Source organism: Pyrgilauda ruficollis, unplaced genomic scaffold (genome assembly GCF_017590135.1).
Source record: "Pyrgilauda ruficollis isolate IOZ18807 unplaced genomic scaffold, ASM1759013v1 scaffold34, whole genome shotgun sequence".
In the NCBI taxonomy this organism is placed as follows: Eukaryota; Metazoa; Chordata; class Aves; order Passeriformes; family Passeridae; genus Pyrgilauda; species Pyrgilauda ruficollis.
This window is the reverse complement of record NW_024524822.1, coordinates 2,161,073-2,186,915: the sequence shown is the minus strand read 5'-3', so window position 1 is coordinate 2,186,915 and position 25,843 is coordinate 2,161,073. Positions and strand designations below refer to the sequence as shown.

Here is a 25,843-nt window from a genome sequence, read left to right as displayed (position 1 = left end):
TGGAATGTGCCTGGGCTCAGCTGTCCCAGCTGTGTGTCCCCAGGTCCCTGTCCCCCCCAGTTTCCCCCCCTGGACCCTGTGGGGTCGCTGCTCAGTGAGAACAAAACATCCCAGAGTGCTTCCAACACAAATCCTGCTTTCCCACACAAATCCCACAGCAGCTCCTGTGACAAAAATGAACTGTACCCATCCCAATTTAGCTGAAATGTTATCCTCAGGACACAAGTCCTAAAAGGAATAACACCCCAATAAAAAATCTTTCAGGTTTTCCTTTCATCCTCCAGGTAAATTCAAATTATTTCTTCCTTTGAGGGATCTCCAGCAGCCTTAAAAACCAAAGGCTGCTGATTTTTCTTTCTCTGCCCCTAAAGCACCAGGTGCAGGTTTTAAAACCTCTTTTAAATGTGTGGCTTCTGCTCCATTCTCCCAAGTGCCTCTGTAATTCTGCTGGATTTCCATCCTGGAGGAGCAGCAAATGCAGCTGTTCCTCACCCACAACAAGCTCAGCCCTCAGCAGATGTTTGCTCTGAAATATCTCTGTAGGTCCTTCCATGCAGATATTGCAGATGACTCCAAAAATTTGTTAATTTTTTACCTGATATTTAAAATTCCAGCTCACACTGAAGCTCTGAACAGCTCAAACTTTCACCCCATTTCACAGATAAAGCTCTTGCCCATAAGGACATCCCTGGTTCATGTCCCTTTCTGTTTTCTAGAGCTTTAAATCTTAATTGAAATCAATTTCTCACGGGGTAAAACCCATTTTTGGTGCTACCCATCATGATGTGCATCATTAACACTGAATTTTCTTGAATACATCCAGCCAGTTAAAGCCTTTTCCACAAGGGAGCAGAAGGAGGGGGATTTATGGATGCTCAGCTCTGGGTTTGGCCACTCCCTTCAGTCCAGAATTTCTGGGAATTCCTCAAGAATTTTATACAAATTCATATAAAATTCCCACACCCCTCATACAAGTTTTTATCCTGTTTTTTCAGGGATCACTGGCAGTGCACAGAGATGAGAAAACATTTCCTGCTTGAAGATATTTAGGAAAATAAAGCCTCAGTTGTAGTAGGTTTACACTCCAGTTTAGTGAGGATGAAGCAGGAGCTGCGTGATGTCTCCAGAGACATTCTGGATGATTTGAAAAGCAAATTTTGGGGGCAGTTGTAGATTCTACTCTAAGTGAACAGGAAGAAACACCTGTCAATATATTGAAAAAAAAAAACCAAAAAACCCTAAATGTGAGAGAACCCAAAGTGATTCAGGAGAGTTCTCAGGAATTACTAAAAATTGGGTTGGCAGAGTTTGAGTCAGTGCAAGACCAGAACAGGAAGAGCAGGAGAGGGAGCTGGGAGCAGATTTTTTATAGATTGAAAGCAAAGGTGGTGATTCTTTATTTTTTTTCCCCCAAAAATGAGTAATTCCTAAGCACTGGTGAGTTCTGTAACAGCCATGGGATGATCAAGCTGCTGTTAAATATAGTCCCAGCTCTGAGAGCTTCTCTTACAGGTCACAGAGCCCAGAGATGGTCCAAATGCCACATAAAGAAATCCAAATTAGCATCCAGAAGTGGGGAAAGTTGAGATGTTCCAGTCCTGAGGCAGGAAAGTTCTCTGTCTTCCTTAAACAGAGGCAATTTCAATTGCTCCTGGTTCTCCCACATTAAATTCAGCACTGATCTCAATTAATTTCACAGAATAAATGTCAGGAGAGTCTCCTGGGACCAACTGACTCCTGAGTAACTTCCTTTTATCTCTGGGCCATTTTTGGGGCTTGCATGGTCATATTTACTCAGCAGGAAATCCCTCATTCTCCAGGTAGGAGTCTAATTGAATTTTAGCTTTTTCCTCTTCCTTTGAAAGCCCCAGTGATTTGGGGGGAAATCATAAATAAAATTAAACTAAAAAAATCCCCAAGAGAGTTTTTGGAGAAGCTTTATGATTTGGCAATGCTGTTGAATCCATCAATATTTAATTAGACTTTATAAACATCCCCAAAGTCGGGTTTCTAACCCTCCCTGTCAGCTGCTGAAATATTCACAAGAAAGCACTTAAAGGATTAAGAAAGAAGGAGGATGAGCTTCATTATCCAAGAATTGTGCTGGGCCTCATCTCCCCTCTTAGCACATGCAAGGGATGCCCATAAATCTGGGAGGATCTTTGCCTCCAGGCTGGAGATTTCTGTTAGCACAGAAACAGCTGAGCTGCTGAAAGGGAAAAAATTTCCAGAAAAAAACAAAAAACAAACAAACAAAAAAAAAACCCCAAACAAAAAGCAAAAAAACAAAAAAAAACAAACAAACAAAAAAAAAAACAAGCAAAAAAAAAACCCAAAAAATCCCCAAAAAACCAAAAAACCTCCAAAATAACAGAGAGCCATTAAAGACAGCCATGAGCAACACTTTAAGGGAGGAGGGATGCAGAACACAGAATTGGAACAAAAATAAAATAATAAAGATTTATAACATTTTATTTATAATAATAAAAATTATTTAGAATAAAATAATTTATAATAACAAAAATATTTGTAGTGAAATTATCATTATTAATAAAGTTATTTATAATGAAATTATTTATCATAATGAAAAATATTTTTCACGAGGCTGTTTGGAGGGTCTTTTGGGAAACAGCTCCAGAAAAGCTGGGAGCTGGAGCCAGTCCTGCAGGAAAAGGGGAGATGGCAGAGAGCAGCTCAGCCACAACAGGGATGTGGTTTTTGATGGGAACCTTTGCCTTTGATGGGTTTGGTCTTCAAAAGCTGGAGGAGGGTGGGAAATGTGGGGAAATCTCCCCACAAGTGTGGGGAGCTGCAGTGGGGACCCAAAGAGCCATAAATGTTGGGAAAGATTTCTTGTATTTGCAGGGTTCCCAGATGAAGGAAGGAAATGATGAATCTGACTCCATGTTCTTAGAAGGCTAATTTATTATTTTATGGTACTGTATTATATTAAAGACTACTATACTAAAAGTATACTAAACTATACTAAAGGACAGAGAAAGGGCACAACAGAAGGATAAAAGATAATAACGAAAAACCCATGACACTCTCACCAGAGCTTTGACACAGCTGGCCATAATTGGCCAACAAGTAAAAACAATTCACATGTTGGATAAACAATCCACATTCCAAAGCAGCAAAACACAGGAGAAGCAAATGAGGTAATTATTGTTTTCCTTTTTTTTTCTGAGGCTTCTCAGCTTCCCAGGAGAGAAATCCTGGGCAAGGGGATTTTTCCAGAAAATATGATGGTGACAAAGATCAAGTCCATCAGTGCCAGATCCATGCCCAAACCTCAGCACTAACCCTGAGCACCTCATCTCCATGGGTTCTGAACAATTCCATGGGATGGTTTGGGGTGGAAGAACTTCAAAGCCCATCCAGGACACCTTCCACCACCCCAGGCTGCTGCAGCTCCATCCAGCCTGGCCTTGCACACTGCCAGGGATCCAGGGGCATGAATTGCTGCACCTCTCCCTAAAAAGAAAAACCACCTGTGCCTGCTGCTGCCTGAGCTCGTGGGCAGAGAGCTCTGCCACTGGCAGGAGGAAAGAAATTCAAGTTCTAAACCACAACCATCCCAATGGGGACACTGCTGCCTTTGCCCCAGCAGCTCACTGTGACTGCTGCTGATGGCAGCAGCACAGGAATGGGTGAGAAAAGCTAAAAATGTGCAAAAATCCCTTCAATTCTTCTCATAAATCCACCAGAGTATGCCAAGAAATCAAAATTGTGCAAGAACCCAAACTTAAAGGACAACAGTCACAATCATCCCTGCACAACCCTGGGCTGAGTCCTTCTCAATGCAAACATTCTCCAACAGGAATCTGTGTCCACACCCAGCCCTCTGCAACCAGAAAAGTCACACCAGTGTCACTGGCATCCTCTGCCAGGACCTGGCTTTGTGCCTCTGATTTCTGCTACACCTGGGGAGAGGCAGGAATATCCCAACATCTCCCCTGAGTGCTCACAACAGCCTCTGTAAATTGTTTTGTCTGGAGCTGATTGGAAAATTTTAGTTCTTTAATCCATCACCAACCTTGGCGAGGTAAGGGACACAAAGTGTGAGAGCAAACTAAACACAAAATATTCCCTGCAACCTGAAATAAAGAAACCTGCAGGGGACTACACCTCTCTGCAGTGCAAGCTGGTCACCACAGGGGCAAGAGCAGCACCACCTGAACTAGCTCCTGTCTGAGCTTCCAATCAGCCAAAAAACCTGTTAATTGCTTCTCCTCTGCTCATGGAAACAGAAAATGTGAGATGAGCAATGCCCACTCTGGGATAAAGCAAATACAAAGTATTCACTGCAACCTGAAATAAAGAAACCTGAAAGGGAATAAACCTCTCTGCAGTGTAAAGTGGTCACCAGAGGTGCAGCAGGTGATGCCTCAGATTTTAGCTGTTCTATTTTTCAGATTCTGTGCTGCTTTAGTGTGTGGGTCTGAGCTTCACATCAGGGGATGGTGAGCTCTGCACAGAGCAGGGAGACAAAACAATTCCTGCTCTAGCTGGGGACCAAGGACAAATGATCCAAATCTCAGCCCCAAGAGCACAAATACCGTGGGCTGAAGAGAGAAAAACAAGGATGGGACTGCATGGGCTAAAGCTGGAATTGGACAATGAACTGCAATGTGCACATGGAGCAGAACTTACAAAAATGTGAGATCTCATGACCAAGCTCTCTTTTGCTCCCATCTTGGAGCCATCTGGGCAAAGCCTGTGGCTCTGGTCCTGCCAGGGTGTGGCCTTTGAAGGCATTTCAATAAATCTCCTCTTTATTCCCCTTAACTCCCTCTAGCCTCTGTTCCAGCTCTCAAGGCACCCCAGGGCTCCAGGGGACACCTCAGGGTGTCACCAGGGCTTTGGAAGGCACAGGAATGTCCCACCTACCTTGGTCAGCTCCTGGGCGTTGGCCAGGTTGTCCACAGCGATGGCCAAGAAGACGTTCAGGAGAGTATCTTTGGGAGCAGCTAAGGAAAAGCTCTTCACACAGCACAGGCAGCAATCATTCCCTTCCTGCTGCCCCTCCTTCCCCCCTCAGTGTTTCATGGATTGATCTCTGGAAGCTTTGCCACCATTCCCAGCTTGCCCACCCTGCCTGGAGCTGGCCCTGTGTGGGGACACATTTGTGTCCTCAGCACCTGTCTGGAGAGGGGACAGGACCCGAGGGGTGTCACCCCATCAGAGGGGCAGGGTGGGACCTCCTGCTGCTCCCAGAGGAGCACAGCCCCTGGTTTTCCACCCACCTCCAGCCCAGAAATGCAGATTTCAGCCTCATTTTCCCCTCATGCAGATTTCAGCCTCATTTTCCCCTCATGCAGATTTCAGCCTCATTTCCCCCTCTTGTCTAAAAGGACAACCAGTGGAGCTGCAGGAAATGGGTCATTTTAAGCCAACATTTACATTTTTATACACACAGAGCTGCATAAAGTCATGGAGAGCACGGAAAAATGAATCTCAGGTCATTGCTGCTGGGAAGAAATGGCTTCTCATGGCCAGGGGATAAATTTCATAGGATATTGGGCAGGAATTGTTCCCTGTGAGGGTGGGCAGGCCCTGGCACAGGGTGCCCAGAGCAGCTGTGGCTGCCCCTGGATCCCTGGCAGTGCCCAAGGCCAGGCTGGACAGGGCTGGGAGCAGCCTGGGACAGTGGGAGGTGTCCCTGCCATGGTGGGGTGATCTCTGAGGTCTCCTCCAACCCAAACCATCCTAGGATTTTCTGTCAGGTCCATGCATCCTGCCTGGGGCTGTGGGGTGGAAGGGCAAGGGCAGGCCTGGATGAGAGGGGGAAGGCAGAAAACCCCCCTGGGAGGGCAGGACAAGCAAGGGATGAACCCCGAGGTTCATCTGCTGCCAGCCTGCAGGGGGATTTTGGCAGCCCACAGCCTCAGAGCCCTTCCCGTGGCTCTCCATCCCTCAGGGGGCTGTCTGGAGGAACACCCAGGGGGTGCTGCCAGAGGAGCCAGGAGGGCTGCAGGGCTGATCCCCCTCTCCCAGACAGCAACCCCGGTGTCCCTGCAGCTCCATCCAGCCTGTCCCACATCAGGAACCTTCCAACAGCAGGCAGGGAGCAAAGCTGGCCCAAGCCAGCAGCTCAAAGCCCCTCTGCTTCCCTTCTCCAGGGTTTTACCAAACACAATTCAGCCCAGACTTCAGAACCAGGCATTCCCAGCTCTAATTCCCACAGAGGGAGTGTCAGACATTTACTGTTAGATATTTACTGTTATTAGATATTTATCCAGGATTAGATGTTTATTTACTAATAGATATTTATCTGATATTAGATGTTTATTGTTAAAACATTTATATTGATAGTTGTTTGTTATTGTTAGAGACTTTTCTGTTATTAAATACCTACTATTAGTAAATATTTAGAATAGAGACCCAACAAGGCCTTGTTGAGCCTCTAAAGCGAGGAAATGTCTGTAGCTCTGTCCAGCCTCTGTTCTAGGGCAGCCTGCACAAGGCATCACCCAAAGCCTGGTGGCCATCAGATCTAGGTCCAGCAGGAGATGGATTCATCCCTTTGGATGTTTCTCCATCCTCCCTGACTGCCAAGGCCTGCGGTGCCTGGACACAGAGCCCTGGGATCTCTCCAGGCAGGAACCAGGATTTCTCCTGGTTTTTGCCCCTGGGAGATGATTCCTCAGGGCCAGAGGGGGGTTTAGAATGTGATGCCCATCACCTGCTCCTTCCCCCATGCCAGAGGGACAGAGAGGAGTGCCTGAGAACACCTCAATCCCAGGGAACCCAGTGGGTACAGAACAGGAAAAAACAGTGCTGGAATCATCACCCCTCCCACACAGAGCCAGATTTGTCCTTTACAGAGACATTCCTTCCCCCATTTTCTGAGAGTGGGGGCTGAGGGCACCCCTTGGCTATGCTGGGTGTTTGGGTTTTTTCCTCTGGGGTGCTTCCAACAGGCTGGAAACACTTCCAAGCCTCCTATCAGGGAATGAATGTCTCAGCAGTACAACTGCCTCCCTATCCCTGCCTCCCACACCCTCTGGAAGTGGCTCATGTAACACAGGCAACCCCTGGAAACAGAATTAATTTCTTTTATCAGATCAGCCTGGCCTCATCCATTTCCAAGCAGACACAGTCTGGCAGACTTGGGTGTTTCTGCCCCAAAAAAGGTCCCTCAGTCCTCTCTGCAGGGCTGGGGTATTCCCAAATTTCTTCCAAACTCCAGGCTCTGGCTCAGGCTGTGTAACCTGGATGAGGCAGTGCCTGGAGCCAGGAATCATCTCCTGCCTGGCACTTGAGGGCCAGGGAAAGGCAGCATCCTCCAGGCAGTTCCTGCTTTTCTTTTCAAGCTCCTCTGCAGTTTTTCTTGGAGTTTTTTTTTTCATTTTTATTGTCTCAACAGATGCCTCAATTTATCAATTAAGTGGATAACAGTGTACGCAGGCATGGTGTAATTTCCTGGAAAATGGGCCAAATCTTGTTGTTACTTTAATCATAAAACTTTCATTAAACCATTTCTGGTTCCACACAGACTCTCTGGAAATGGCAACGTAACATGAGACACTTCCCACTTAGAAAAACAAACTATTCCTTGCCATGATCCATTGAAAAAGCAAATTCTTCCCTCTCTCTCTGTGCTCCCAGAGCCTCACCTGCAGCAAACTCATCCAACCTGCAGAACTCAGGGAGGATCAAAGAATCCCACCTGGCACATCCTCCTTCCTTCCTCAACGCCCCAGTGATGTCCCAAGGAGCTTAAGGAGCCACCTGCACGGGGCTGTGGGCAAAGGGCATGGAAGAGGCACTGGAGATGTCTGGAGGAACTCAGGAAAAACAGCCCTGGACCACCTCAACAGCAGAAGGGAAAACCAGAGAGCTGCACCTGCCAGAATGAGATTTAGGGAGAAGGTGAGTGAGGTTCCCACTCTCCAAATCCCAAATCCATGGCAGGGCCAGCAGATCCCCTCCTCTTGAACATGCCCTGCTCTTTCCCTGGCAATGGAAGCCAAAGGAGCAGGGAGAAGTCCCCTCTGAGTGAAAAGTGAGGAAGGGAATGAATGCCCTGTTCCTCAAGAACGCTGGATCTCAGCAACTCGGGGGTGAGAAGTTCCTCCCTCAGCTGTGCTGCCAAGCCTGATTACAGCTTAATCTCATTTCCAAATGCCAAGCCCGGAGGATTTAGAGCTCTCCCTCCCTCCCTGCTCTCCTCTGACCCAGTTTTTCAGAGCCTGGTGTTTCTGGAAGGGCCGTGCTGGCTGCTGTGAGATGTCTGAGCATCGCTGCCACGGCTCCTGGAATGGGATAAATCCATGGGGACACTCGTGTGACAGGCACAGCTCCCACTGCCTGCTCTGCTCTTCCCTGTCCCTGCTCCTCATCCTGAAGGACAGAATTCCAGCCAAGACAAAGGGCTGGAGCACTGCTGTGCCACCCATGGGCACCAGTGCCATCGATGGCACATTCTGTCCCCTCCACTCCAGCTGGAGCAGCCCATTTCTGCAGGAACTCTGCCTTTAGCCCCAGTATTTCCCTCAGTTCACCTCTTCCCTTCTCCCGCATCTCCAGCCCAAACAAGACTCCAAGGAAAAGAGGAATGCTGGGACTGTAATCAGTGAGATGGTCAGGAAATCCTTGTGGGATCTCCTGGGTGGAGTAGCGGTGCTGGGAGTTCTCATCCCACTCTGGGACATTCTCATCCCAACTTGCAGAGCAAACAAAGCAGCCAGGGCTGCCTCAGCTCAGCCACAATTCCTGGGTTTCCTGTTTTAGGGATGCTCCCTCTGGATCCACACAGCTCGTGGCTGCAGCCACAGAATCAGTCACAGAATCACAGAATTACAGGATCAATCACAGAATCAATCACACAATCACAGAATCAATCACAGAATCACACAATCACAGAATTAACTAGGCTGGAAAAGCCCTTCGAGATCAAGACCTAACACCTAACCTAACCTAGACCTGACACCACCTTGTCACCCAGAGCCACATCCAATCTTTCCTTAAACACTCCAGGGATGGGGACTCCAAACCTCCCTGGACAGCCCCTTCAATGCCCAACCACACTTTCTGGGAAGAACTTCTCCCTAAGGTGCAGCCTAAAGCTCCCCTGGTGCAGCTTAGGGCTGTGTCCTCACACCAGTGATGCTGTGGCTGGTTGGTGCTGGCACTGTCACAGAGCACTGGCCACCACTGGCACAGGGACAGGGCCACCACAGCCCCTCTGCCCTCCTGGCTCTCCCCCTCACACCCAGCTGCTCCATCAGGGAGCTGCTTTGCTTGCTTGTGTATAAAATACAAAATACATACAAAATACAGCCTCCCTTCCCAAATGCCACCCTGGTGTCACTCTGTCCCTGCTTCCCTGGACCTCTGGGACTCACCACCCCTTCCCTAGCAGAAACCCTGGGACACTGGGGGGATGAAAGCTCCCAGTTTACCCTCGAGAGATTTCCATCTCTCAGAAGAACAAAACAGACACTTCATGTGCCAAAGCTTGGAGCACTGAACACTCCCAGAACCTGAAACCCAAGATCCAGAATGAAATTTGAAGCATTATGTGGAGATGAGATAATTCTGAGCATTTGGGACAGCACAGCACGTTAAGGTGCCCTAGACAAAGGCACCAAGAGAATGGAGCCTCATCTCCACCACCACCTACTCATCTCCACCAAGCCCATCTCAATCCTCCCCTGGCTAAAAGCAAACTGTTTGTGAAGATATTCAAGGTCCTGCTCTGACCTGCCCTCAATTATTTCTCCCACAATCTAAATTAACTCTTAATAGAACATTTTCAAGGCAAAACACAACAATTAAAATGAAATTTCTCTAAATTAAAGGATAAATTCTTAAGTTGCTGTAATAAAAGCTACACCAAGTTGGACAACTCACCTCCAGTGCTGTCAGGAGCAAAGCCATGGCAATAATTTGACTTATAAAGGATGAGGCCGTGAGAATTCAGGGAAAAGTGGGGATTTCTAGCAGTGTGGGCAGGACTGTGCCACCAAGGATGCCCGTGGAAGGATACAGTTACCAAACAGGGTGAGCACGATGAAGTAGATGGAGGAGAACATTCCGGAATGGACACCGCCCTGCGACTCTATCCCGTGGTACATCACAGCGTTCCAGTCCTCCCCCGTCAGGATCTGCACAGAGAGGGAGGGACACAGAGGTCACTCACAGGAAAGGGTCACCGCATCACTGCACAGCTCCTGAAAGGTGACTGTGCTCAGCCGGGGCTGGGCTCTTTCTCCAGGAACTGGCAGAACCAGAGCACACAGCCTCCAGCTGCACCAAGGGAAATTCAGGTTGGATATTCGGGAAAAAATTTTCATGGAAAGAGTGATAAAGTTCTGGAATGGCTGTCCGGGGAGGTGGTGGAGTCACCATCCCTGGGTGTGTTTAACAAAGCCTGGATGTGGCACTGGGTGGGGCTGGGTTGGACTCGATGATCTTTAAGGTGTCTTCTAACCTGGTCATTCTGTGAATTCTGTGAAAGGCAGCTCTGAGGGAGCCAGGCAGAGCAAAGCCACCAGGGAATGTCCCTGGAAATGAGGAGCCCATGGGGGACACCAGGCCCAGCACCACCAGATGGGGGAGGGAGGGATCGTCCCGCTCTGCTCTGGGCTGGGGCAGCCTCACCCCCAGTGCTGGGGAGTTTTGGGTGTCTCAATATCAGAAGGGTTGGACTCGATGATCTGGAAGGTCTCCTCCAGCCCAGTCATTCTGTGTGTCAGGGGCAGGGCAGAGCTCTGCTCCCATCCTGCCACTGCCATCCCTCATTTCCAGCTGTCCCCACTGCTCTGCTCTGCCCCCAGCACCCTGTGAGGATTTCCAGAGGAAATCAGGGAGCAGGGCACAGGTATCTAAGACAGAACTCTGCTTTCCAGAGGCTCTGTGCTCATGGATGTTGTTTGTGTGTGTATTTGGATTATTCACAGCTGGACATTCAGCTCACAGGGACTTCCTCAGAGCCAGGAGCTGGAGATGAAGGTTGATGCTCCTCTGAGGGAGTTTAGGCTGAGCTCAGCCAGCTGCCAGGTGGACAAAACCCATCCTGGGTGTCCAGTGACAGGACCATGACCCAGCCAGGGCTGCTGGGATAAAAATGGGCCAAAGCAGAGGGCAGAAGTATTTGTTTGAGAAGATTCTTACACAGACAATCCCCAAAGGTATGGGGGGGGGCAGGGTGTATCTAACTTTATTTATTCAGCACATTGAATGCTGTCCCTGACTGATGCTGCTCTGCTCAGCCTGGCTGAAGTTATGGAAGAAAAGCTTGGAAAGGGATCCCAACCCCAGAGTGAAGAAACACTGAGCTGGAGTTTGCAGTTCAGGGAAGGAGTGGGATGGAAGGAGAGCAGGGGGTACCAAAGAGCCTCTGGGAGACCACAGTTAATCCAGGGCTGATGGCTTTTGCTGGGTTTTGCTCCTTCCCCTGACATTCCAGGCAAATATGTTAAACCCACGTGCTTTCCTTCACCCCACACTGCAGCATGTTTGTCTCAGGACTGACAGGAAATATTCCAGCTGAGTATTCCACAGGCAGCTCCAGTCCCAAAGCAAAGCGAAACCAACATACCCATGGCTCATATCCGGAGCTGCTCCCTGGCAATACCTGTCTCTGAGCCCTTCCTTTGATGAGCACAAAATCTTATGCAAATCTTATGCAAATCTTAATCCCCCCTGATGGGCAATATCCTGTGAGGTGAGCACTGAACCCCTCACATCTGGGCAGTGGCTCCTGCAGAGCTCTCAGGTTTCCCTTGAGATTCTTTTTCTGTCTTAATCCAGAAATTGTCATCACTTCCCGTCCCTTCCTTTTTGTCTCCTTTTGGGGTCATGACACTGAAATACATCAGCCAGACCTTGCTGAGATCTGGGGAATTTTGGATCAGGGGGAGCCCACACTGTGAAGGGCAAGGCTGGAAATGCTGGATGTGTGAGGGTCACCTGCAACTGGAGCAGCCCCAACTCTCCTGAGTTGGGAAACACCTGAAAATGTTCTTTTAAAATGATTTTAAATTTATTTTATTGTTTTTTTAAAAAGACAGGTAGAAAACAGCTGCAAAATTCAGCTTTAAATCCAAGCACTGCATCTGCCAGAGCTGCAACTCCTTGGGCAGGGGCTGGAGAACACAAAGGGCACACCCAGGCACACACAGATTTTAATTTAGCAAAGAAATCTCTGTATTATCAGCATTTTTCCCCCTAGCAAAAAATCTTTTGTTCTAATTTTCCTTAATACCACAGCACTGGTTTTTAATTTGATTTTTAGTGATGTATGAATTGGTCAGCAAAGTAAAACACATGAGAAGGAAGGACTCCCCCTTTCCTAAATTCCACAGGTTTTTGGGGGCTTGCTTGCCCTCCCTAAGCAGGAAGAAACACCCAGGAATTTCAGTTCTAGCAATGCCCCAGGACGAGGAATGGCGTTACCTGGAAGACTGTGAGGATGGCAGCAGGGAAGGTATCAAAATTCGTGGTTGGAGTTTCATCTTGGAAATTGAACCTGGAGAAGGGAGAAATAAAAACCAGAGTGGGGAGGGCCAGGCAGCTCCAGGCAGCCCTGGAACACCCTTTAACACCCCATACAGCAAGGCAGGGAGCAACATTTGTTCCACCTGGCTGTAACACCCCAGGCAAGCTTGGTGGGGAACGTCTCAGAAGGTGCTCAACAGAACCATCAGCAAAAACTCAATTTCGTTCCCAGAGAAAATTCTGATGCTTTGAAATTCATTTTCATCCCCAATTAAAATGAACAATCACAATCTCCAATGATCTTGCAGAATGAGCCATTCCAAGAAGTTTTCATTCTCAAGTGTAAAAGCCCAAACTGAAATGACTCTCTTAGCTGATAATTTCTTTGTACTATTTTAAAGCTAAAATAGGTATTGACTGGGAAAATAAAAGACTAAACAAAACCATTTCATTATTTCAGTTCAGAAGTGAGACTGGAGTTAAATGGTAACACCATGATGGCTCTTAGTGCAAAATTCACCATTGCTAGCATTTCTAATGAGAATCATCAGATCCAACCAAACTGTGTTTCCAGCAGGAAAATATTCCAGAGTGCCATTCTATTTTATATTTGGATATTATATTTTATAGGGGATAAATACAATGGCACTCTGGTTACCAGGGAAGGAACCAGTACAGAAAGTGCTGCCCCCAGTCCTGTTTCAGCTCTGGCTGTCCTGGGCACCATGGGATGATGGGGAGGCTTTGAACTGGGGACATTCTCCCTTAGGAAAGAATCCAGCTCCAGGGAAAACACCAGAACAGGAATTACTTCCCTATCCCCAGCCCTGAAATCAGGGATGTGAATCAGGCAGAACAAAGATTCCTCAGACTCACTGTTAAAACCCTAGTTACTAAAAATGTTTAGTTTTCTGTACTAACAGACACTAACCCCCAAGAGAACACTATATTTGACCTAAAGTCACAGAAAAAACTTTCAAAATTAAATAATAAAACTAAGATTATGAGTATGTAGTTTAAATAAAAGTTTGTAATATCACAAAGTAAAAAATCTTGGAGTTTAAAGTTTTAGAATATAATAATATATATAAAACAAAATGAAAGTTTTAAGGCAGAATCTAGTCCTTCTTTACCTTCTTTCTTCACCTTCTTCTTCATAAGATTAAGTAGTATTGTGTCAAAAAAATTCACATTACAAAACACAAATAGTTAACTATTGAGTTAAAAATAAAAATAATTTAAGTATATAAGTAATAATTTAAGTAATAATTTAAGTATAATTTCTTAATTAGACAGTTTATCCTTAAAAGACCTTGTAAAAAAAGAGATACAACTCCATTTTGTAGTATGTTAAAGAAAAATACTATAGAACCCACCACTTACAAAACTATAACCTAAATAAAAATCAATAAACATCTAACTCCAAACAAAAAATACAGCCTCACAATTTAATCCTGACTTTAAGGGGGAAAAAAAAAAATCAACAACTTACTGCCCTCCGAAGAGCTGCATCCCCAGCAGAGCAAAGACCACGATGAACAGGAAGAGGAGGAAAAGCAAACTGATGATGGACTTCATGGAGTTCAGCAAGGAGACCACCAGATTCCTCAGGGAATTCCAGTACCTGCATTGGATCAGGGGAGACATGAGTGGGGAAGAGCCTTTGGGGAGAAATTAATAGGAATTTATTTCCCATGTGTCTCGGGTGTAGCTCTTCCTTAGCAGACACCTGTCTTTTCACTTAGGCACTGGGTTAATGCAGGATTCCCCCTGGGAGCTGCAGGGACCTGGCTCTGGTCACGCAATGAACTCAATTCTGTTGTGTGGGGTGAAAAATCCACTTAATTAGGTCAGGGGAACTTCAGCATCAGTGGTTTGAGAGTGTCACTTGCTGTTCTGAGAAGGGGCAGAGCCCTCAGCTTGGTTTGTGAAGTTAAATCTCTTCTCTCAAGGAATAAGCAATAACAAGAGGGAACAGCCTCAAACTGTCCCAGGCAGGTTTACGTGGTGTACTGGGAAAAATTTCTTCATTAAAAGGGTTGTCAAGCCCTGACCAGGCTGTCAGGCAGTGGTGGCCTCTCCATCTCTGCAGATGTGGCACTTGGGGACATGGATGAGTGGTGGCCATGGAAAGACTGGTTGGACACGATGGGCTTGAAGGTCTTTTCCAACCTAAATAATTCTATGTTTCATCCCTTTATCATGCTGACTGAAATCAGTGGTCAGAACCCACAAAAATAAAATTGTAACTTGCAAAAACATCCAAAATATTTACAAAATCAGCAAGGGCAGATCTCAGCAGCTCTGGTAAAATGAACTGGTGAAAATTGCTCTGAATTTGCTGCAAACCCAGGAGTTTCCCACACATAAATCAGTGCAAAGGTAAAGCACAGTGGCATTTTTGGTGCAGGTACCCACCTTTCTTGCTGGACCATTATTTAAAGTAAATGTAAAGTTTCCACCCCATTTTTACCAGAACACAACAAATGACCCAGTACCACACACAAACCTGGGATCTAAATAATAATAATTAGCAATAAACAATTAGCAGGTACAAATCAGCCCCACAGAGCTACAAAACTCATTCCTGGTTACTTCAAATGACTGTTTTGCTCAGATTTTCTCTGTCTATTTAAGGTGGTTGGGGTCCTTTTGGAGGGAGGGGCTGTCCCTCCTCCTGTTACTTCAAGCTATGAAGAATTCGGGGAGTGATGGAAACAAGGGAGCACTGAAGAGGTAACGGTGTGAAAAATAAGGTGGAAAACAACATCAGGAGCACCTAAATTTGTCATAAATTTCCACAGCACTCCTGCAGAAACTGCTCTGGATGTGTTTGGAAATGGCACAGGAGCTGTTTGCTGAAGCCAGCACACATGAACTCAAGGCAGGAGCACAAAAACAACAGAGAAGCTGTGGAAACATGAGTGAAAATTCCACCTCAGGGTCTCCAGGCAGCCCATTCCTCCATTCCCAACCCAGGCAGCAGGAACACATTTCAGATTTGTGTCAGCACAGCAGCTCAGCCTGCGGATTAGCACCCAGCAATCCCCAGGGAAGCTGCTTTTCCAAAGCCTGAATACTTAAGGAATTGTCATCAGATCAGTGGGAAGTTGATAGGACTCAGAAAAAAAACCAAAAACCAAACGTGGGGTTTTTACCACAAAATGCGAGTGATAACACAATATTCTTTTTTTAAACAAACCTAAAGATAAATCAAAGAAGGACATTCTAAGTTTGTGGGACTCAAATAGAAAAAAACCCACTTTTTACCACAAAATAAGAGTGATAACATGAGATTTTTGTTTTCAACAAGCTTAAAACCAAAAAAAAAAAAATTCTCCTGTCAGCCCACTGTCACTCCCACTTAAGGAATTGTCATCACATCAGTGGGAAGTTGATAGGCCTTAGAAAGAAAATAAAACTAGGGGGTTTTACCAAAAATTGCAAGTGATAACAATATTTTTGTTTTAAACAAGCCTAAAGCAAAGAAGGACATTCTGCTGTCAGCCCACTGAGGAACCAAGGGCAGACAAACCTGGATGTGAGGCTGAGGGGAAAAAGGGCTCTTAGAATCCCTTGTGGGTGTAAATCCAGGCTCAGGAATTCCCAAAATTTCTAACTACCCAGCCAAGGAAAGGGGAATTCTGCATCTGCAGATTCAATCTGCTCTCGTCCCCCAGTGCAGACCTTGGAGATTGGGACAGGCAGGGATTTTGTGCCAACTCTCCCAGGGGCTTGGGGCATTCTTTTCTGGTTTATTTTTAACATTTTAGCGATTTAATTATCAGTTTATTGTTGATAAATGTGGAAAGCACTCCTCCTGGCCCTGGGGCTGGAGCCAGGGATTTCCTGGGGTGCTCAGAGCCTGCTGTGAGTATTGTATTTGGGTTGCCTCCAGATGTCCTGGGCGAAGGGATTTTTCCAGAGAATGTGAATGCCACGTGTGAGTGCCAAGGCAGCTGCACTTACTTGGTCACTTTGAAGATCCTCAGCAGCCGCAGGGCGCGCAGGACGCTGATACCAAAGGAGGTTCCCGGCTTCACTGCAGCCCAGATGACCTCAAAAATACTGCCCACGATCACCTGCAGGGAGAGACCACCTCAGAGAGGGCACAGCTTCTGCTCAGCTCCCTGGGGTGCTCAGCAGTCAGAGTTCAGGCTGCTCAGGAGAATCCTAAATTAGCCAGGAGAACTGGCAAACCTCACCCCAGCTTTCTCCATAGCCAGGAGGAGAACACTCTGTGATTTATACACAGAGAGGAGCTTGTTGCTTTCTTCTCTAGTAATCAAGCTACCTTAAAATACCTTTTTTTTTTTTTTTTTTGAAGGACACTGTGATTTTTATTTAGATTTTTTTAATGGTGGCTCAACTGCAAATTCCAGGAGTTGATGGGATTCAGAAAGAAAATAAAACTTGGGGGTTTTACCACAAAATACAAGTTATAACCTGAGATTTTTTTTGTTTTAAACAAGCTTGAAACCAAAGCAAAAAAGGACATTCTCCTGTCAGCCCACTGCCATTCCTTTTCCCACCCCACACAACCTGCAGAGGTGCAGGAGGGATCTGCCCCATCCTCCCCTTCCATCAGAAGGACTGAAACTCCTCATCTGCAGCAGAACAGCGGCTCTCAGTAACATCTACCAGAAACTTCTGGCAGCTGAGAGTCTTTAGGAGAGCAATTAAAGCAATAATTATTATGAGATCCTGCAAAGCCTCTGGCACAGACATCCCATCATCTGCCTGGCCGTCAGACTTGGGGTGCTGAAAAAATAGTCCCAAATCAAGGTGGGTTTTTCAAGTTTTGTTTTTCTGGTTGGTTTAAGGATGGCAGAGAATTCACCTCAAGAAAGGAAAAAATCTTCTCAAGAATCCTTCATTGCGAAAAGGACAAACAGTGATGGGTTCAGCACAGCTGGGAAGGACAATTAAACCCTAACAGGTTTCTGCAGAGTTAATTGGGTCAAGCAGGCATTTCCCTGCCAATTGCTGGCATAATTCACATTAATCCAACATTTCTGAGCTCCCACTGCCCCTGGGCTCTAGCTGGGCAGAGCACACCATAAACACCAGTTTAAAACTGGTTATCACCAGAGCCCAGCAGGTTTGTGCACTGGGAAGGATTAATGGGGGCAGCAGCACTGGGAACCCCTTTGTTACAAAAGGTTCAAGAGAACCCTAAATTTGCCAGAACTGAAAAACCTCACCCCAGCTTTCTCCATAGCCAGGAGGAGAACGCTGTGATTTATAGACAGAGAGGAGCTTGTTGCTTTCTGCTCTAGTAATCAAACTACCTTAAAATATCTTTTTTTGAAGGACACTAAATTTTAATTAGAACTTTTTAATGATGGTTCAACTGCAAATGCCAACAGTTCTTTCTCCCACCCTTTTACAACAAAAACTTGGATGTCTCTAAAAATTCCATCACTGCTTGAGTGTCCTGCAACACACACTGTGCCCTAAGCTTCCAGAAAATACAGAGTGAAAGGGAATTCCACAGTAGTTGATAATTCCACTGTCTGCCTGGGGGGGTTTTACATTTTCCATTTCAGGGGATGCTCCTGCCTTCCTTAGCAGACACCTGTCTTGTCAAACCCAGGCACTCATGAATCAGCAAAAACCTTTCCTCAGCCCCTGTACACGGCAGTGATAACTAATTTTCCCCAGCAGCTCCTCCTGGGAGCCTGGTTCCCACCAGACTGGTGCTCCCCAGGCAGATGTTGCTCTGGTTTGTTGTTTCACCCTTTGAGCTCGCACATCTCCATCTTTTTGTCAGACAAAACTGGGTACAGAGCTCTGTGATGTTCCAGGGCTGAACTCATTCTGGGGGCTGGAAGGTGGGTGAGGGAGGGAAAAACACAGACAGAAGGAGGATCCCTATGGATTCTCTGAAGGAGGAGGAATTAGCAACAGATCAACAGCTTTCTCTCCTGGGAAACCCCCGGCAGAGCTCCCTGCCAGGGCTGCACAGCCCACAAGGCTCAGACACCTCCTAAGTGCAGCTTTTGCCTTGTGCACACTCCTAAATCACCAGTCCCTGTCAAGCTCTCATTGTGGTAGGAGCATCCTGGATTTGGGGATCCACGGAATTTAGCAGCCAGGCTGGGGGGCAGCTCAGAGCCCACCCAGTGCAGGGCACCCTTGTGCTGCCCAAGGTGGATCCACTGAGGCCTTTAATAAATCCCTGCTTTATTCTTTAGCTCTGTCCAGTCTCTGTTCTCGGGCAGCCTGCACAAGGTATCAGTGACACCCCTAAAGAACAATTTATGGACGGTTTGGGTCTGGGCACTGTCCCTTAGGCTGTGCAGGACAACCCATCCCAACCCTCTGAGCCACTAATTATTGTTTAATCGTAAGAAGAATCATGAGAAACTATGTTTGGGGGATTTGATGGAAATTACAAAATCCATGCTCAGATGAAATCAATGTATACAATAGAACAATAAAAGTTTAATAATTAATATGTAGTTATATAATGATAAGGGTATAAAAACATGTTCATCCTGAACCCATGTGAGAGTCAGATTTGGGTCTGTACCCCTGACACCCAGAGCTCTTCAATAAAAGCACCTGCATATAATCATTCCGTGATTATGTGTTTCTGAACACTAACAGCCACAGCTGCCAGGACACCCCAAAACCAGAGCCCCAAATTTGGGACAGCCTTGTGCAACACCTTGGGGTGCTGGACACAGGTGAGTGATTTAATCTCAATCTCTGTTTACTCTGAGCTTTGCTGCTGTCATGGCCAATAAAGAGAATAAATCTCTACTCAGAGCCTTGGATTTAGGAGGGTCACTCACTGAAAGTGACAACAGCTCCTCCTCCCTTGTGGGAGCAGAGGAATTTGGCCTCATGGAGGAAGAGTCACTCCCAGCATTTTGGCAGATAAAAGCTAGAAACAGCAGCCTGAATGTCAGAGCAGGGCTGGGTGAGGAGTGCAGTGACCTGAGCCCCTCTCCCTGTGCCTGTGCCTGGATCTGAAGCTCCATATCTGGGTTCTTAGAACAGCCTCAGTCCCGCTCAGCCCACTGCAGATAAGAGAGGCCAGTTCTCCTCTGAGCACAGATTACAGCTAATAGCTTTAATGAATAAATTAACATCCACACGCCAGGCTCTTTGTCAGGTGGAGCCAAACCCAGCCCTGCTATTCACACAGAGCTGCAGTTTGAGCCTGGATTTCTGCACTGCCAGAATTTGTATTATTGCCCTGCTGTCACCTCATCAGGTGTTTGCTGCTCCTGGTGATGTCTGCAAAGCTCTGCCCGTGTGACTCCAGGTGAAGGCTCTCAGTGGGTGACATGAACAGGAAGATGTGTGGGGTTTTTTTGTCGTTCAATCAGCTCATTGCAATGGGAGGGACAGAACCTGCCGGCAATCAGAGCACTCCGGGGTGCTGATGCTGCCAACAGCCCGGGGCTGGAGGAAATGAAATCCCCCGGCTGTCACTTCCCTTCCAAAAGGAGGATAACGAGGGAAGCTTAATGCATTTCACTGCTAATTTAGACAGAGACTGCTCCTCCCAGGAGCACTTCCCGTGGATTTCCATACTCAAACGCCCAGCACCTGAATGACAGGAGAGAGACCTGCTCGTCACAGGGAGGCTTTTCAAGGACATGGAGTGACAGGATGGAGGGCAGGGTTGGATGGGATACTTGGGAAGGAATTCTTCCCTGTGAGGGTGGGCAGGGGTTGGAATGGAATTCCCAGAGCAGCTGTGGCTGCCCCTGGATCCCTGGCAGTGCCCAAGGCCAGGCTGGACATTGCAGTTGGGGCAGCCTGGGACAGTGGCAGGTGTCCCTGCCGTGGCAGAGGGTTGGAATTAGATGATTTCAACCACCCCAAACCATGCCATGATTTATTCACCTTACTGGAGGTTACTCACCCCAAAGTCAAAGCAGTTGAATGAAGAGTGGAAGTAATTCCTTGGCCCCAGCCCATACATCTTCAAAGACATCTCAGTGAGGAACAGCCCCAGGAAAACAAACTCTGCAAAATCTGGAAATAGGAGAAGAGATTAAATTAATCCGTGAGCCCTTGGTGGGCAGAGTTCTTCATGTGGGGAGCTTTTTGTTCCTTTTCCCACAGCACCAAGGGGCTGCTGGCAGAAGGAAATCCCTGTGCAATGGCAAACAGGAGCCAGGCAGAGTTGGGCACAGTTTTCTCTGTGTGTCCATGAGCTGTGTGAAGGCAATGCTCACCTGTGCTCTTGGGTGGGGGAAGGAGCATTAAATAACATCCTCATTGTCTCTGTAAAGGGATTTCAAAGGAAAGCCCTGGATCTAATATTTTTAAAGGTCACATTTAATTGCAAAGATGTTTTGGGACTTCTGTACTTGCAAGAGATGGAAACTTTTGGGTGTGGGGTGTAAGTTTCTGTACCAACCTCTGATGATAAAAATACCTTTCTACCCAACAGAAGTGCTGACTCTGAGGGCTCGTATTCAGAGGTGTTGTGTCTCCTGTTACCACATTTATTTTTATTATGCCTTTATGGCCCTGTAATTATGGAAAAGCCCCTTCTGTTTCCTTTTCCTTCACATATCACAGGCTGGGAAGCTTTTGATGGCAAAATTTGTCACCTATGATGAAACAAAGGGCAGAAGGAACAGAGCTGGAGGCTTCAATTTCCACATCAAGTTTTGAGAACTTGAAGCTACAGCAAACACTGCCTTTGGCATTTTCAGTTTGGATCTGGAGGCCAATAAGCAACAGCAAGAGGGAAATGTTAAAAACAAAACAAAACAAAAAAAAACACCAAAAAAAAGGCAAAAACCACCTACACTACCAAGAAAAACCAAACAGCAGAAGGCAAAGCTCTCTCTCTGGAGAAAAGATGAGGAAAAGAATCAAACCTCAAAAGGTGGGGATTAATCACCTTGTTTAGTGCAGCACAGGAGGTTCCCAGAGGCTGCAGCAGAACAGATGCTACAAGACAGTCTCCTGTAATTTCAATTCTATGATTCCAGGAATGATAAAAAGGAGATGGTGCCAAACCTTATGCAGAGGTGCACAGAGACAGAAGAGGGGCAACAGATACAAGGAAAATTTCAGCAGGATGATCCTGGATTCCAGGTGCTTTGCACTCTGGGGAAGTTCCCATCTCTGCTCTGGGACAGGGACAGGAGCCAGGGAAAGGCTGGAGCTGGGCCAGGGCAGCTCAGGCTGGAGAATGAGAGCACACAGCCTCAAGCTACACCAAGCGAAATACAGGTTGGATATTAGGAAGAAGTTTTTCACAGAAAGAGTGATAAAGTTCTGGAATGGCTGCCCAGGAAGGTGGTGGAGTCCCCATCCCTGGGTGTGTTTAACAAAGCCTGGATGTGGCACTGGGTGCCAGGGTTTAGTTGAGGGGTTGGGGCTGGGTTGGACTCGATGATCTGGAAGGTCTCTTCCAACCCAGTGAATTCACAGATCCTGTGAATTCTGTGAGATCAGGGCAAGGTTCTTCCCCCAGAGGGTGCTGGCACTGCCCAGGCTCCCCAGGGAATGGGCACGGCCCCGAGGCTGCCAGAGCTCCAGGAGCCTTTGGACAGCGCTGCCAGGGATGCTCAGGGTGGGCTTGTTGGGGGTCTGGGCAGGGACAGGGGCTGGGCTGGATGGTCCCTGGGGATCCCCTCCAGCTCAGGAGATTCCATGATTCCACCATGCTCTGACCTCCTGCAATCTGCAGCTTCAGCTGAGCGTGGGGAGAGATTTCCATTCTGCCTTGGATTTCCATTCCCAGCCTTGCACATCCATAGGGAGTGAGCAGAGCTGGCCCAGGGCCATTCTGGGTGCTTTTGGAAATGCCTTGAAAAACACAGCTTCAATTACTCAAAAATAAAAATGGGGTTTTAAATTTTAAATGAAAGCCAGTCATGGAACACTATGGGCATAAAGTTCCCTGAAATCCAGGAAGCAATAATGAGATGAGAGAGGCTTTATTAACACCTTAGTAAGGAGCCTGCAAGGACACCTGTGCCAACATTTGCAAAAGGGGAGGAAATTTCAGGCGAGCATTAATTATCCCACGTGACCTGCTCTCCTTGAAAACAGCAGCAAGATCATTAAAGGAGACTCTCAAGGGCAACATGTTCCCAGCTGAGGAATAAGATGACAAAATCTGAGACCCACAGCCTTTTTCCCTGGAAGAGGCAGATCCACCCTCTGGATCTCAGGGCATAGGAGCAGCACAACTCCCTCTCACCTTGAGCTTGGAACTTTTGAGGAGAAGCCTCTTCACACCTGACCAAGCTGCAACTTTTCTCTCCTTTATCACAGGAGATGCAATGACTCAGTGAGGAAACTCTGCCTCCAGCACCAAGGATCCCAGAGTAAGGAGATATCCATAATTGTGCTGGGAATCCATCTGACCTTCCATCTGCTCTGGTGAGGACCCACCTGCAGGGCTGCCTCCAGCTCTGGGACCAGCAGGAGGACCTGGAGCTGCTGGAATGAGTCACAGAATTCACAGAATCCCTGGGTTGGAAGAGATCTTCAAGACCATCGAGTCCAACCCAGCCCCAACCCCTCAACTAAACCCTGGCACCCAGTGCCACATCCAGGCTTTGTTAAACACACCCAGGGATGGTGACTCCACCACCTCCCTGGGCAGCCATTCCAGAACTTTATCACCCTTTCTGTGAAAAACTTCTTCCTAATATCAAACCTCAATTTCCCTTGGTGCAGCTTGAGGCTGTGTGCTCTGGTTGTGTCAGTGCTGCCTGGAGAAAGAGCCCAGCCCCAGCTGAGCACAGGCACCTTTCAGGAGCTGTGCAGAGTGATGAGGGCACCCCTGAGTCCAGAGATGCTGGAGATGCTCCAGGGCTGGAGCCCTCTGCTCCTGGAGAGGAGAAGGCTCCAGGGAGAGCTCAGGGTCCCTTCCAGGGCCTAAATGGGCTCCAGGAGAGCTGGAGAGGGACCCTGGTGTCACACTCAGCAGGTGGTGCTGACTGTCATGACTTCCAGGTGCAGGCTCCCTATCCCAAGGGTTGATATCCAGCCAATGCTGTGAAAGCTCGTTAAATCAGCTGATAAAATCATAGGGAGAGGTTGTGGATGCACAAGGAAGCAATGGGATGTACAGCCCCCAGATGTGTCATATCTCTAGCAGGGAGATTCTCATCCCCTTATCTCTGCCCCAGCCTCACCTGTCCGAGTCACACCTCAGGTGGCCCCCAGATTCTTCCAGAGAACAACAAAAATCCTCAGCAGTGTTTTTTAACTGCAAATTTGCACCAACAGACCTCAGGACACTTTGCCAAGATAATTAACATCATCCCAAAGTGGCAAAAAAGGAGGAAGGAGCAAGGATTAATGTTCAGTCACCGCTCCAGCAGAGGCTGAACACACCCTGGGTGTCACCAGTGCAAAGAGTCACCATCAGGCTGACACATCCTGCAAACACACGTGCAAATCCAGAATATCCCCCAAGAAAAAAGCTAGAAAGTGGCAAAAGAGAATCAAGAAATAGTTAATTCTATATTAAAAATAAATAAATAACTAAAGCCAGGAACTGTTTAAAACTCAGAGCATCTAGAAACCAACTTCCTGCTGCTGCTCTTGCCAGAGCCATCCTTGGCCTTTCCCAGCTGATGAATTCCAGAGCAGAGCCCAGAACTGGCATCAAGAGCTGTGTCCCAGCAGGTACCAGATGATACAAATCACAGCCCAGTGAGGCTGGGATGGAGGGAAGTGGAATGCAGACCCTGAACTCCTCAGGCAGAAGGAATTGGCTCCATGCAGAGGCTGCTGCATCCAACACACGATTCCTTCTGAGAAGGTCCTGCCTAAATAATTGAAAATGCAATTTTGTTGTTTGGGCCTCCTGGTATTCAAACCTCACCTAATTTCATTTGCCTTACTCAAAAGCATTTTGTGATGTGATTTAAGAAGGAAAGGTTTGATACAAACACTCTTATTTCATTTCCAAGCTGTGCTGTTGGCAAAGGCCATGCAAGCATCCCTTCACCCTACACCTTTGAATTAGGTTCCTAATTAGAGTTACCAGCTCCTTTTTGTCAATAATTTATGGATTAATTCCATTTCTGCCCCACTCCAAGTCCAATGGCATCAGAAGCAGGTGCTGAGCCTGACACTTCCCTCTCCTCACTCTCCTCTCACATTAAACCAAGCAGGAGAACCTCAGCAGGGCAAAACTTCCCCCTTTTTGCCCAAGCAGATGTGAAATGCTCAGCAGGCAGAAATAAATACTCTCCAGAAAGCCTTTTCCTTGCAAATGCTGCATATTGGTATCCAGAGGGAGCTGGGTTTTGACTTCAAAGGCAACAACAGCACCAAAAAAAGGCCAAATTGCCCCAAACAGGAGGTTCAGCACTGGGCAGGCTCTCAGGCCATAAAGGCTCAAATGCTGTGCTCAAACACTGGATTTATCAAAAGGAGACATTGTGCATTTGGGGCTCAGACCTACACATTAAGGAGCCAGGAAGGATCCCTGCAGGACTTGCTGGAGAAAGAAAAGAGTTTCGGGAAGGGCAGCCCTGAGTGAAACTTGAGTGACCTAGTGCTGAAGCCTCCTCCCCACAGTCCCAAAAACCATCCCACAGTACCAAAAACCCACCCCACAGTGCCTAAAATCCATCCCATGGTCCCCAAAACCCATCCCACAGTCCCTAAAATCCACCCCACAGTGCCTAAAAACCATCCCACAGTCCCTAAAATCCATCCCACAGTCCCCAAAACCCATCCTACAGTCCCTAAAACCATCCCACAGTCCCCAAAACCCATCCCACAGACCCAGAGACTTCTGGTCCCCACCTCACCCCACAGCTTTAGCCAGAGGAAGAGGAGCCCACCCCCAGCCCCATTCCTGGGGCCTCCTGCCCTGCAGCCATGCCTGCAGCTGCTCCCACAGGATGGGTTTTAGGGACTGTGGGATGGGTTTTAGGGACTGTGATGGATTTTAGGGACTGTGGGATGGGTTTTGGGGACTGTGGGATGGTTTTTGGGACTGTGGGATTGTTTTGGGGACTGTGGGATGGTTTTAGGGGCTGTGGGATGGTTTTAGAGGCTGTGGACAGGAGGTTTCAGCACTGGGTCACTGCAGCTTCACTCAGGGCTGCCCTTCCCAAAGGCACAGCCGTGGTCACTCTGCACCTCCACGGTGTCTCCAGCATGGATTTTGAGGGGCCCTCAGTTGAAAATTCATCTTTGCTGCTACCAGACCTCAGTGCTGCCATTCCAGAGCTGTATTCTGACAGAAATCTCTTCTTTCTCAGAATACTGGCTGTGGTGGAAAGGAGCGTGAAGAGATGACAATGAAATAATGAAATAGATGCATGAAATATATTCTTTTATAGGCAACTGCAGCTTATTTAACCAAAGTTCTGTGTGCTTCACTGAGCAGTGTCCATCTGCAGCATGAGAGAAATCCTATTTGGCCCTGGAGTCCTTT

General features: G+C 47.3%; 1 protein-coding gene across 1 annotated transcript in view; it reads right to left on the bottom strand.

Moving 5' to 3' along the window:
- The window catches only part of CACNA1B (calcium voltage-gated channel subunit alpha1 B), a 281,498-nt gene that overhangs the window by 91,903 nt on the left and 163,752 nt on the right, over positions 1–25,843 (bottom strand). Inside the window, exons 12-17 of the mRNA XM_041475194.1 lie at positions 20,333–20,445; positions 16,420–16,532; positions 13,943–14,074; positions 12,409–12,481; positions 9,998–10,115; positions 4,894–4,961 (exon numbers count right to left, since the gene is read on the bottom strand). Coding sequence (XP_041331128.1) covers positions 4,894–4,961; positions 9,998–10,115; positions 12,409–12,481; positions 13,943–14,074; positions 16,420–16,532; positions 20,333–20,445 — 617 coding nt within the window. The remainder of the gene's footprint in view (positions 1–4,893; positions 4,962–9,997; positions 10,116–12,408; positions 12,482–13,942; positions 14,075–16,419; positions 16,533–20,332; positions 20,446–25,843) is intronic.